At 35.1% G+C, this 13,670-nt stretch overlaps 1 protein-coding gene across 3 annotated transcripts in view; it reads left to right on the forward strand.

Annotated features, from left to right (window-relative positions):
• The window catches only part of LOC149532073 (uncharacterized), a 246,419-nt gene that overhangs the window by 18,101 nt on the left and 214,648 nt on the right, over positions 1 to 13,670 (forward strand). For all 3 annotated transcript variants that reach the window (XM_089809449.1, XM_089809451.1, XM_089809450.1), the window contains 5 exons: positions 9,104 to 10,519; positions 10,620 to 10,736; positions 10,909 to 11,866; positions 12,050 to 12,158; positions 12,256 to 12,327. In XM_089809449.1, coding sequence (XP_089665575.1) covers positions 9,130 to 10,519; positions 10,620 to 10,736; positions 10,909 to 11,866; positions 12,050 to 12,158; positions 12,256 to 12,327 — 2,646 coding nt within the window. In that variant the 5' untranslated portion in view covers positions 9,104 to 9,129. The remainder of the gene's footprint in view (positions 1 to 9,103; positions 10,520 to 10,619; positions 10,737 to 10,908; positions 11,867 to 12,049; positions 12,159 to 12,255; positions 12,328 to 13,670) is intronic.

Below are 13,670 nucleotides of genomic sequence, written 5' to 3' on the forward strand. Positions count from 1 at the left end.
TGGGGATTCGCAAGGATGATTTTTATTATTTTTTAATATCTATCTTATCACGGGTTTTTCTATTTCAAATTCTAAACTCATTCGATGCCCTCTTTTAATTGCTGCTATCCTATCTTCGGTTTATAATTCCTTATATATGCATCTTTTATAAATCTCTTCAAATAAAATAACATTAATCATGTCTCCTATAGGATGGCGACACTTTATGGTCTCTTAAAATTTCAAATCTCACTTCCTCTGGAAACTTGATTTTGAGCTTGACAGAGATCTAGGCCTGAGAAGGCTTTGAACAACTGCACCTCCAAAACACTATTCTGCGAGTATGCGGGTATAACTGTCCAACTGCTAAGTATCTCTTCTACCACTGTTGTTTGTTGTAATCACCTGTAATAGAATAACACCTAAACAACATTTCCGCCTCTGAATATTTTTAATCACGCAGACAAGGGAATTATTATTCCAATACTCCACCAACATTGTTCTCAAATTTTTATCTATTATAGTGGCCTTAGGAAGAGTAATGCACCTGAAAGCTTCCATATACCTATTTATACACAAAGGAAACACACGGCTTGTGGAAGATGATTCTATGATGCACTTTTTGATGGCAAACTTCAGTAATACTAATTCTAACGTTTCATTCATCTGTGTATTATATTTTGCCACCATAGCAATTATATTTGAGGCTAAACCGTATAACTTAAAAGTTCACTGGGCAAATATATACCCAAACTTGGGAATAGAACGAAGGTCTTCTACTTGTTTCTTGTTCATGTTAGCAATATACCTAACTTTAATTATTGCCCACAATAATCAAGCCTGCATAAACCTTTATAATAAAGTTGGCTTAGTACTACTTTGCTGCTAGATAAATATAATAGCTTATAGCTCTGCAGAAATATATTTTTCTTCAAAGGTTAAATGCCCAAATATATTGATCCACATTTTAACATTATCAAATCTTCCGAGTTTGGTCCAACAGCAAAATACAGATCTGTAAATTTAAATTAATCCTTGCAATACTATAGGTCGACTAATATAAGTACCTATGTTTCTTATTCCTGATCATATTTTAAAGCTTTCCCAGTCTCCAACTAACTCTAGAGTATGCAAACCACTTTTAAATGTTATGCACCAAAACTATGAACTTCAAAAATAATTCAGTGATAGTCAACATAACAAACCCAGAGAATCTTATGCCACTGATATGTTAGAAAACATTTATTTTCTCCGGAAATACTTAGAAAAAACAATCTATTTTCTTTCCTTTTGGCAAACAATCCTCAAACTTAAATTGTCCTTATCACTAATAAAACCTTCACAAGCTGGTAGGAAAACCACCTCTGATATCAATTGTAATGTCCCCTGCTAGGACTTTAATTTAATTATTTATCCTCGTGCTTTTTGCAGAACTATTTCATATATTCTCTGTTTATCTCATTCTTCATTCTTCGGATGATCTTTTTCAATGATAATATTCTATATATATAGTTTGTCACACCTAGAGTCATGTCCATTCATAAATAGTAATTATATTATAGTAAAAATATAATAATATAAATTTATATATATATATATATATATATATATATATATATATATATATATATATATATATATATATATATATATATATATATATATATATATATATATATATATATATATATATATATATATATATATATATAAATAATATAGGTTAAATTTTCTTCTTATAAGTAATATTAAATTTTAATATTATTGCCTAATATATTTACTCTGTTTATTATTAATTTAATTTAACTCTCATATTTTAATAGCAAAATAATATAGTAGTATGATTATTAAATCATACCTATATCATTATTTATATTATTATTATTTTATTGGTTTATTATTTCTCTATATTCTAATTATATTTATTTTGACAGGGATATCACAGTTTCCTTTAAAGATATCCTGGCACCTCATATATATCACATCTTTTATAATGTCAACAAGGAAGGGTTTCTTAAAAATTGGACAACTAGCATGGTGATTCCTGTCCACAAAAGCGAAGACATAAATGACCTATCAAACTATTGCACTATTATGATTAATCCCTTACTAGGGAAGCTTTTTGGTAGCATGTTCAAGCACAAAATCAGCAGATGGGCTAAATCGGAAGGTAAAAGGGAAAAAAGACAACCTGGGTTTAGACCAAAGCATTTCACTGTTGATGATGGGGTTACGATTAGATTCTTGGTTGAAATTTTTTGGGTCTTTCCCCTCGCCAATCTTGGGCCTTTCCCCTCGACATCTTGGGCCTTTCCCCTTGCCAATCTCTTTATGCCTTGTGAGATGTCTTCAATTGTAAAAATTTCATTTGTGTTCTTCATTACCGGAGGTCTATGTTTATCCTTCTTGCGCTCATATAATCCCCTTGCATATCGAAGCCATTGGGGCCTTGTGATGTTGTTCTCTATTTGCTTTCTCTTTTGTTGCAACTCTTTCCAGAATTTCTTGGGGTTTTGTTTACCTAGAGTAATCAGCTCCATCCTTCTCATTCTCACATATGAGTCTTTTTCATATTTTAGCAGCATCTGATACTCTTTTTTGTTTTCTTTACTCTAAATATATCTCAAATTTGTCTTCGCTAACTTGCAGTCTTCATGAAACCAAGGATTTGCTGGAAAAGAGTTTTTTTTTGTCTCTTTTTTGGGTTTAGTTCCTTTACACTTCTCTAAAGCCTTGCGAATTAGAGGAACTAATGTGTCTTTGTTTACTTTTTGCTGTTCCATGTGCTCAAATGCTCCATTTGGGCTCCAAATCAGCCTTTTAAGTGCATCATTAAATTTTTTCTGATTTTCCTCATTCACTAGAATTCTGCATTGAAATGATCATTTCTTTTGTTTAATCTTTGTTTGCCCTTCCTGTTGCTGCTCCATGATAAAGGCTAATTTTAAAAAAATTGGGTTGTGGTCTGACCTTAGTCCTAAAGGACACTCGCTTACCTCTAACTCTTTTACTCTTTTGATGTGACCTTGAGAACAGATAACATAATCCACAACTCTTTGTCCATGTATCTTTTGCATGTAATGTTTCCTGTATTCAGCCATCCTTCAATACCGTTACATATGACCAAATTATACAAGCTGCATAATCCTAGAAGTTCTGCCTCGTAATGATTGAAATTACCTTTGCTGTTGATCTGAATTATGATTCTGGATTACAACACCTGGTGTGATACCTGCGGTATTGTTAATTCTAGTGTGAATAGAACAATTTTTGGACTACAGATTATGCAAGCCAAAAAGTGGTTCATTTCATTTAGGATTCAAGTTTATACAAAGTATGATGAATTCGAAGGGTCACAAACATTAATTCGAAAAGAAATGAACAGTCCACATAATGTTTATTACAAAATAAAATATCAAAACTACGAAAGCTATTAAAAAACTATTTCAAATTTTATGTCTACTTCTAGAATTCATAACTTTCAGCACATAGCTCGAAAATGTACACTACTTACACTGTTGGAAAGATAATCAAATTATCTATCTCTAATTTTAAACAGCCAAGCTTGTTGGAAGCTTTTAGTGCCCAAAAATGCCCCAAAGACCTCCGAAAATGCCAATTATTGGAACATAGAAAATACTGAAAAATCAGATTTCAATATTTTCCCATTTCTGCTTCTGCCAGCCTCCGTTGGATTATCATGGACCATGTTCTTGTTGTTGGTGAAGTTATAAAATAGTTGATGGGTTGAGTCACCCCTTCAGAATGGTATATGTACAACTTTGGATCATGGTGGTAATCATCATTGGAAGCACTATGTAATCTATTCGGCAAATATGCAAATAATAAAAAGAGTACTGCTGCATTACATGTTCTTGTCTATTGTCTGTATGCATTAAACAATTTACCCCACACGGTAAACATTTGGCGCTATTGCCCAATGGACTTGGAATGAAGGTAGAGGAATGAAGACTAATGCTGAATCGACTTAACAAGGATAGGAATAAGATAAAGGAAAAAAATGAAATATGCAGCACACAAAAAATTTTAATTTTGGCACAACTGGCTGAGCGCAGATTGAGGTTTCAGTAGATTGCCGACATACACCGAAGCACCGAAGAATTGTTGGAAGAGACTCAACAGCGGTTGAATTTGGTGGAAGAAACAAGGGAGGAATTTTTTAACTTGTATACGTTGAGGGAAGAGAATCTAGATGGAAGGGAATTAACTTGCACGACTCGGAGTGTCGAGGGAGCACGAGCGTGGAGTGAACTCTTTGTCTGTGATACACTTCCGAAACGAACAACTTCGCTTGAGGAAAACCCTTTTTTCAACAAGTGACCCAATTGTTGGAAATAAGATGACTGTTCGAAACAACGTGGGTGTATAGAACAGCGCGGGTGTGCAAAACAGTGCGAGTACATAACAAGTACCTCCAACTCGAATAGTAATGGCTGAACCAAAGGAAAAATTGCCAAAGTTTGATGGTGATGGAACAGCCGATCCAATCAGACACTGTAAGACATGCGAAATAATTTGAACGACGAATGGCGTAACCAACACAGATGAATGGGTCTGACAATTTCACGCAACACCAAGGGGTGTAGCAGTTGATTGGTTTGCCGACGCTGATCCCCAAAAATTAACTACATGGGCGGGAGTTAAAAAAGAGTTTATCACCGAATTTCAATTGCTCTGAGACAACAATGAGATTGTAGTAGAAATCTACATTGCAAAGCAAGGGAAAAATGAAACAGTCCATGTATATGCCAAAAAACTAAAAGAATTAATAAATAAAATGGAAAGTAAGTTGACAAATAGGCTGAAAAAGCGATGGTTCATTAAGGACTATGCCCTAAGTTAAGGAAGAAAATGAAGATTGTGTCGCCATCATCATACACCAAAGCATACAATCGGGCGATGGACTTAGAGAGTGAACAAAAAACGAAAAAGAAGAAGAAAAGTATCTCATCCAACTCAGATGGCTTGACTTCAGCAGGAGATAGCAGTGGTGATGAAAGGGATAGTAAGAAGGTCCAAGGTCTCCAGAAGGATATGATCAGAATGATGAAGGAATTTAAGAATATGCAGAAAGAGACAAAGGGAAACGAGCTATGTTGTACAGAATGTAAGACAGAAGGTCACACGAAGGGATCCTGTCCGAAAAACCAGTTTTGCTATATCTGTCAAATTATGGGACATTCCACAAAAGAATGCCCCTTCAATATGAAAACAAGAGGGCATCAACAAGTTCTCCTAACACAGGAGGCTTCCGCGTTAGGAGGGAGTGGAAACACCAACAATGATGGTGCCACTTTGGGTGGGTAAGAAAATAATAGAAGATATACATGGAGGCATATTACACCCTTCGGAGGAGCTAGGCAGATCAGGTAGCAATTGAGAGGGCTCGGGAGGAGTCAGTTGCCGGGTTAGCCGTGTAGAGGGCGGCTTGGGAATCCGAGAGGGCAGCCTTGCTAGAAAAATAGAGTCAGTTATAGCAATTAGCAACACAGAAATAGAAGCTAGCAGATGAGAAAGAAAAGGAATTGGGAGAGATTGCTGGGATGATGCAGTTAGCTCTGGAGCTTCAGATGGAAGCGGAAGCCGAATTAAGAATTTGAAAGGAGCAAGTCTACAAGCTACGGGCTGAGTTGAGTGAATTGAGGGCATGAACACCTACCACGCCAGGGACCCATCCCCCTGCCTAGTATTTGTGTATTGATATAATTGGTTGTGCAATTTTTATTTTTTGAGTTTTGTAATTGTCGTCCGGAGATGATTTTTCTTTTTGGGGGGATAATGTTGTCTGTAAAATTACAAAATAGCCGACGAGTAGATTAGCATGTTGTCGGTGAAGTTATTAAATAGTGGAAGGGGTTGAGTCACCCCTTCAGAATGGTATATGTACAACTTTGGATCATGGTGGTAATCATCATTGGAAGCACTATATAATCTTTTCGGCATATATGTGAATAATAAAAGGAGTACTGTTGCATTACATGTTCTTGTCTATTGTTTGTATGCATTAAACTATTTACTCCGTACAGTAAACAGTTCTGATCAGCTGTCCTCTGATGTTCTTTTCCAAAACTAATCAGTCTCCTCTTTTAACCATAATGGGTCATTGCTTTCCTTGTAGCTTCCTTTTAGGTTGAGGGGTTGATTATTTGCTGTCCTAGCACTAAAATCACCTTAATTAGGACTTCCCCTTGGGTGTTAAAAATTGATATATCTATTTTCAGCGATGCGTAAGGATCCTCCTAGTCTAGATTCTTTTAAAAAAAAGTTTTTGACCCCTTTGGAGCAAAGTAGCAAGCTGCCACCCTTATCACAGCCTGATTTTCCGTGATTTTCAGCCATATGTACTGCTTGTTTGGATCTTCTTTCTCTATACTTATGAATCTGCCCCAACTCTCTTTAATTAAAACAATGATTCCACCATGTCCTTTGCCATTATCGGTTCTTTCGTTCTAGACTGAATTATCTTTGTATTCTTCGAACTTCTACACTTCACATCCATCATGTTAATGTGTCTCCATGAGCAATATAATGTCTTTACCTTTGGCTATGGGCCCTAACTCAGGACCTCTTCTCCATGGTTATCCTCTACAATTCCAACTAACTATATCTAAGTGATCTTGGGGGCCCCGAGTTCCTATTTCTCATGTTCCATACTTTCGCTGATTTGGGCCTTGACATTTTGTAGCCATGCCCACATTCCATTGTCCCTTGCTGCCTTTACCTTTTCCCATTCTTTCCTTCTTTCCTCTTGCTGAAAAATGGTAAGATCCTCATCAACATAAATGCATGTACCTTTGAGTAGCTCCTTGTTGCAGCTTCATTCTCAACTAAGGCTATATTCTCCAATTTTGTAAGGTATCTTTGAACCGTGCTAAGTATGTTATTGGGATCTGGCCTAGAAATTTGTGTAGTCATCCTCCAGTCTTAGCCTCTTAATAAGTATTAACTGCTAACACCCTTTCAAACGCATTTTGGGGGCTTCCTTGGCATCTTAGCAATGGTCTTGGCCATCATCCAAAGTTCTCCTCCAAAACACTTAGCAATTGGAGTGGTAGCAGCTTGTGACACTTTGAACTGTGCAAGTGATAGAGATGACAACTACTTTTGATTGGAAAAACCTTCTTGTTAATAGATTCTAAAAATATTACGATAGAAGTGTCGACCACAATTTATTGTTTTTTTAATATATATAGTATATGGTGATATAGAATGTGATTTTTAAAATCAATTAAACGAAGCTCTCTAGAATATGTATATTTAATCTTTATACAAGTGTTGGATAAAAGCCTATACACACACACAAACATTCCCAACTGTACTAAGCCTAGGGAATAAAAAGTCTTGGGTTTGTGTGCATTTGTACTTAAACATATTATAAACATGCACACATACATACTAGGTCACAAGGTTCACCGAATTTTCGGCTTTAGTTTTGAAATTTGACAAACATATAAAAATTTAATAAAGTTTGGAAGCTAAAAAAAAGTGCACCTATTAATGTGTTCATCCAACGACTATGACTGTCTCAGCCCACCATCAAAGCTCTTGCTTCTCTATTCAAGCTGCCATTAGAGCTTTTTGTTCATTGTGGCCAATGGAGCTCTGCTTGTGCATTCACCAAAAGTGAAAAGTCTATTCATGCCCTTCCAAAACCATCGTCTTGTGCCTTCACAAGCACCATTTGTTCGTGGTGTGCCCTTGCTGGAATTGGTTGTTGCGAATCACTAGGAATGGAGGAAGGCTCCCATAGATTTTGCAATTCGATAATAAGTTGACTAATTTTAGGGGTTTGGTTTTGTTTTTATTTTAGTTGTCTACGTTAAGCTATATTTAATTTTGTTTGTTATAATTTACTTTTTAATATCAGAGAGGTTTAAATTTAGTTAATATTTTATAAGTTTTATGTCTATTAATATTTTATTTAAACATTAATCTTTAGTATATTTTATTTAAAATTTAAATTTATTAAATTATGTTCTTTGTCCTATTATTACTTTTAGTTAATAAAATTGATATTTTATAAATGTGACGTCTTTTTATAATGGTTCTAAATCTATTATACATTGTTAAGTTTTTTAATTTATTGGACATAGGTATTCATATTTTTTTCAAAATTATGAGGCAAATTTGTTTTTGATCGGTAAGAGGCCGAAGCCAAGATTAATTATTATCATTTATTAAGTTCGAGTAGACTTAAGAGGCTCACAATTTATAGTTGTGTTGTAGGCTCTTGCCTATTATATGAGGCCAATTTAATGTTGCTTTTTAAAGAATTTTTTGACCTTGCCAAACTTCATCCAAATTTCATAGATGTTGAACTTGAACCTTGTGACATAGCGTACATACATGCATACATACTTTAACAAACATACCTATATATAAATACACACACACACACACACAGCCACACCTGACCATACCACACCTAGGGTGTGAAAAACTATTATATAGTATACCTAATCACATTGAACTTAGGGGTAAAACAAAACCCACCATTTTTTGAACCCAAGCTTCAAACCTGAACCTGAATTTGAACTGGTAACTTGGTTGCAAACATAAACAAACTATTTGTGTTGGATTTTACAACTTAATCTGAAGACATAAACAAATTTTCTGAGATATATGAAGTTGACCACGGCTATAAATCTTCTCATATTCTTTTTTATGGTATGGCTGAATCTGAATGTCCTTCAAATTTTTAAACTTAGAGTATAGTAGTTCTTGATTTCCATGACCTAGGATCTATTTGAACTTCATATCATGCTCTATTAAAAATGCAGATTAACAACTTTTTTTATCACTTGTTTGATACCACTTAACTAAATTTCTCATTTCTTCTATTACATTTTTTATTCAGTTTTCTATTTATTTACATTTCTTTGGTAGATTTATGATCTCATGTTTTCCTTATCTGATCCTATATCTTTCAATATGTGACATCATAGTTTAGGTTTGGATTTAGCAAGTGTCCGTTCCCTTGTCCTTGATTGGTTTCCAAATTCATTAATAAGTTCAGCAGCATAGGTATTGTGCTAATGATTTCTCCTTGAATCGTGGAACAACATTATTGAATTCCTAAATTGTTTTTGATATTGTGATGCAGATGTCTTGTATTGATCTTTTCTAAATATGGAAGTTGAAACAGACTTTTCATGCATAAATTGTGAATATAGAGAGGACTTGAATGAGAAATCGGAGTCAGCAACTAGGATCAGACACGGAAAGATATCCAGAGAATGCAATCACAAAAACAACTGTGATGCCTATGAAATTGCCAGTGGAAGAATTGGATACAATGGGCCTGACAAAGATGGCTGTCACGACAAACAAAAAAATAAATTGAAATTGAAGTGTTTTGATAACTTTCAGCCCTGTGATGATACGTGCTCTAGAAAGTTGTCCGGTAGAGAAAACCAGAGCACAACTTCTTATAGATGTAGCAGCATGGACCCAGGTCACAGACCTGATGGTAGCTTTTGTATGAATTCTAATTCTCTTCACAGATTTTCTCATTCTACCTTACAAGAAATGAAAAAACAAAGCTGTAAGAGAAGTTTCGTATGCATTTGTCATAGCTACATTCATACCAACAGCACTATGGTACCCAAGCATTCATGCTTTAACTGTTCCCAAAGAGGAAAGAGGCCTTGCCATGGTTTGCATTTTCATGATAGTAAACAGAGACAACATGGGTATGACTTATGTAAATTGGATGGGTGTGCTTTGTTGGATGAAATGACAAACAGATCTCCATGTTGCAAACATAGTTGCTGCTACCACTGCCAAGGTTCTATTAAATCTCATGAAAAATTTCATTCAAACCCACATGAAGATACAGTTTTTAGCCCAAGTACAATAGGAATCCAGAAACAGGTAGTCTCAACTACGACAGGTCCAATAATTTCTAATAGTTCTCCATCTCAAGATTATGTTGTTTATGGTTTAAATGTTCCTACTGTTGAAAATGAACACATTCTTTTTGGACACGATAGTGGCTCTCAAAACATTAATGGGTGTAAAAGTGGATTAATGTCAAGCTGCAATATGATCACTCAGGAAACTGACAATAAAAAACATCAGGATGAATTGCTGAAACTTAGCTTAAAGATTTCTCAAGGAACAAGACAAAAAGTTGAAGGATTCTCTAAAGATGATTTGAAACTCTCTCTTCCAGATGCTAAAGAATGCTTCAATGAAGGCAATTGCTTTGATTCTCTTGAAAGTCATATTGAGGAATTAAAACAAGTTGGTCTCAATGTATGTTCAACCAAACCTTATTACATGTATTACCCAAACAGGGGTCCTGAAATGGATACTTCCTTGTGCCATCAGTCACGGGAGAAGAATTGTTTGGAAGTCCAACACACGATGACCTGTATGCCTGATTTGAATTTACCAGCAAATACTATGGATGCATTTTCTATTGTCAACACACCAGCAAGTTTAGGGTATAATACACATAGGAGAGAAGATTCTCAGTCTGCAGCACTGAATCAAATAAGCACTCAGGGTTATTCAGGTATATCAAGCAAGTGTATTTATGTACAAATAACTTGATTTATTTAAAGTAATGGTTTTACTGGTAAAACATGGACATAATGTACCCATCTTTTGTGCAGTTCATAAAGAGAGCGGTTTTGACAGACCTTGTGTACTACCCGATCAAATGATAATGGGCTTCATGAATCACATCACCATTCCTTGTGATGTACTTTCCAAGAATTTCCACCAAGGAGGTATGCATTACAAGTTCATGAGTGAGAATGATTAAATGGAGTTTATTTTGTTTTACAGAGTTGGACAAAGAGCAAACCTTTATGATCAAAGCTTGAGGGGAATGCTTATGTTTATCATCCTGAGATTAAAAGTGTTAAAATTGTTGTTTCTTATGCCACTTTTATGTTGTAGGTTCCAATTCCAAGGAGTCGAGTCATTTTCACGCTCCTGAGTATAAAGTATCAAAAAACGAATCATTTCCTCTTTCTGAGAATGATGAGGTAGTGGCCAATCAGATAGATTGTGGTTCTGAAGACACATCTTCTAAGCAGAACATGATACAGATTTTACCCAATCATAATAATTCTGCGATGACCTGTGAAAAAGGATCAGCACCTGAAGAGATTTTGTTTAATCATGATACAGTACTTTCTTATGGTAAGAATCTGAATGGCAATTTAAGGCCAGCAAATGTGATAGGAACAAGATCAACAAATAAAACATATGATGAGACCAACATTGTGCAGCTACATTATTCACGGTCCACAGAATATTCAGCTCAGCATAGTGGTTTAGATGCTCAGTGGCCTGTAGATGGTAATATTATAGTTGACATTAGCTCCAGTGGGAATGAATGTGTTGACAACATACTAGATAATACACTGCAACCTGCCAGTCCATTCATGAAAGATAGGAGAGAATATGGACCACAAGGAGATGTACCAGGGAAGGAACTTGAGAATGACATGGTGGGTAGTAAAAATCCTGTTATCAGTATAAGTGTGGACAACCAGAAATCAGTTCACAATGTTAGCAAAGGAGGATCTTTAGGAACATGTGGATTGCAGGAAAATAATTTGCCCCGCAAATGCCCTTCTACTCCTAATGGTGGGGATCACCCAATCGTTCATAACATGAAAACTAATTTAACTGCCTTAGAACACAACTTAATTGACTCACAGATACATTATTCTAAACACAGCTCACATGATCAACAGGAAGCTGAAGGAAACAGAAATACTCAAATGTGGGATAAAAATATAATTTGTGATTTATGTGGACAAGGTCCATCTTTAATGTATGGAGAATGGTATGCTTGGTGCTGTGGTTGGCGATCACGTTATTGCAAATGCTCAGAGGAAAATAAGCGGTATGTTTATTAGTTTTGATTTTGAGAGAGGATTCTAAGCAGGCTCCTATTGCATTTTATTTTTATTCATCTCAACTTGAATGAATTATTGTAAATGGATGTTGAGTGCATATGTTGCTAATTATATAAATGATTATTATATTATGTTGGTATTAAGACTGACAACTTATATGCTCACTCTAGGAAATTGCTGAAATTAATGGAATATAAGAAAGCAAAATCTTCACACAAGTGGAAGGGTTATAAATGGAGCGGGAAGGTTCATAGAATGTGTGGTCTTTGGTCTTCAGAAGTAAGTTAATCATAGTTTTGAAGAGCTGCAAAGCATCTCTTTGGCCATCTTTCTAAATAATGCTACCTATTCAATTTAGAGATATTTGAATTGTCAGGTTTTCGAAAAAGATGACACGAGAGATCAATTTGAGGGGCTGTTGGTTGCTGTACGCAAAGCAAGATCTTTTGTAAGATATCGCAGTTGAACATGATTCACTCTCTATATATATATTTTAAAGATGTAATCATTGTGATAGGTTCAAGGTACTCTTAGATTATGCTCATTGCCAAATAAAGTGTAACATTCAGTCTATTTCTTCTTCTATTTCTCTTCTGTTTGTGTGTTTTAGAGAAGTAGATGGAGATGCAGAAAGGGTTTTGTTTGCAACAATCATACTTCCAGCAGTATGAAGAATGAAAAATGAAATAAGCAACAATATTTAGGAAACCCTATTACTTGTTATATTTCAAATTTATTTTCAAAACTGAAGTTACAATATATAATTAAATAAGAACAACCTAGATCATAAATTTGTATTACAAAGCCATTTCAGTAATACCCAGAAAATTTGATTGCCTGTAGAAATTAACTGCACTTGGGATAAGCTCATAAGAACTCCCAAATCTGGACGCTCCTATCTAGGTGATTCACCTTTGGTCATGATTCTAATTTGCAGCTCTGTATGTACCCTTGGCGACTTTCTTTAGGCCCAAGGAACCTCTCCAAAACTCTATTCTGAAGTCAAGAAACCGTGATGGCCCTCCAGGAATGGTACTGCCAGCTGTGGAGAAGGTATGGCCAGTAAGAAAAGGAATAGATAAATAATCTCCCTCAAACTCTTTCCAATCAACCTCCCACAAGTGGAAGTACAAATCAACAATGAAGCCCAACTTTGATCTCTGTATGAAACCACCAGCTAAGTCTTCCAGATTGGATATTACCAATGTAGATGTTCTTTGCAAGGATTTTCGTCCTCATAAAGCCACAAGATGAACTAGTTTAACCTGCAAATGAGTTCCTCAAAAATTTCAAATCCAAACATATCCAAGGTGAGCTCCAAAAATTCACTTATATAGCCTTTTAATTCTCATACCCAGCTAGAGGAGCTTTTTAATTTTATTTAAATTTCTTGTCTCCAATAAAGTGGTGCTGCATTCCAACATAGACTTTTATATAATATTCTCTCTTTAACTCATCACTTGGGTGTACATATAGTTATTAGTCAAATAATGATAAAGTTAAATACTAAGTTGATGATTTGGTTTCTGCTTCGGGTCGGGTATGGGCTTCGGGTGTACAACGTTTTTTCCTTGGATGCGGGTTCGGGTATGTCCACACACACACATGTTCAAGCATAGAAATTATAAATATGAAAAGAAGAGTTATGTTCACAAAACCATAGTTGTCAATGAAGTTATAAATAAAAAACCTCACGTATCATATTCATAATTTGCAAAAATGAAAATGCTCAAGTCTCAAAATGTCATTACACAATGAAAATTTAATTTCCAAATTGAAATGAATTATTCA

Source organism: Cupressus sempervirens, chromosome 11 (genome assembly GCF_028749045.1).
Source record: "Cupressus sempervirens isolate cs-2001-9-10 chromosome 11, ASM2874904v1, whole genome shotgun sequence".
Lineage (NCBI taxonomy): Eukaryota > Viridiplantae > Streptophyta > Pinopsida > Cupressales > Cupressaceae > Cupressus > Cupressus sempervirens.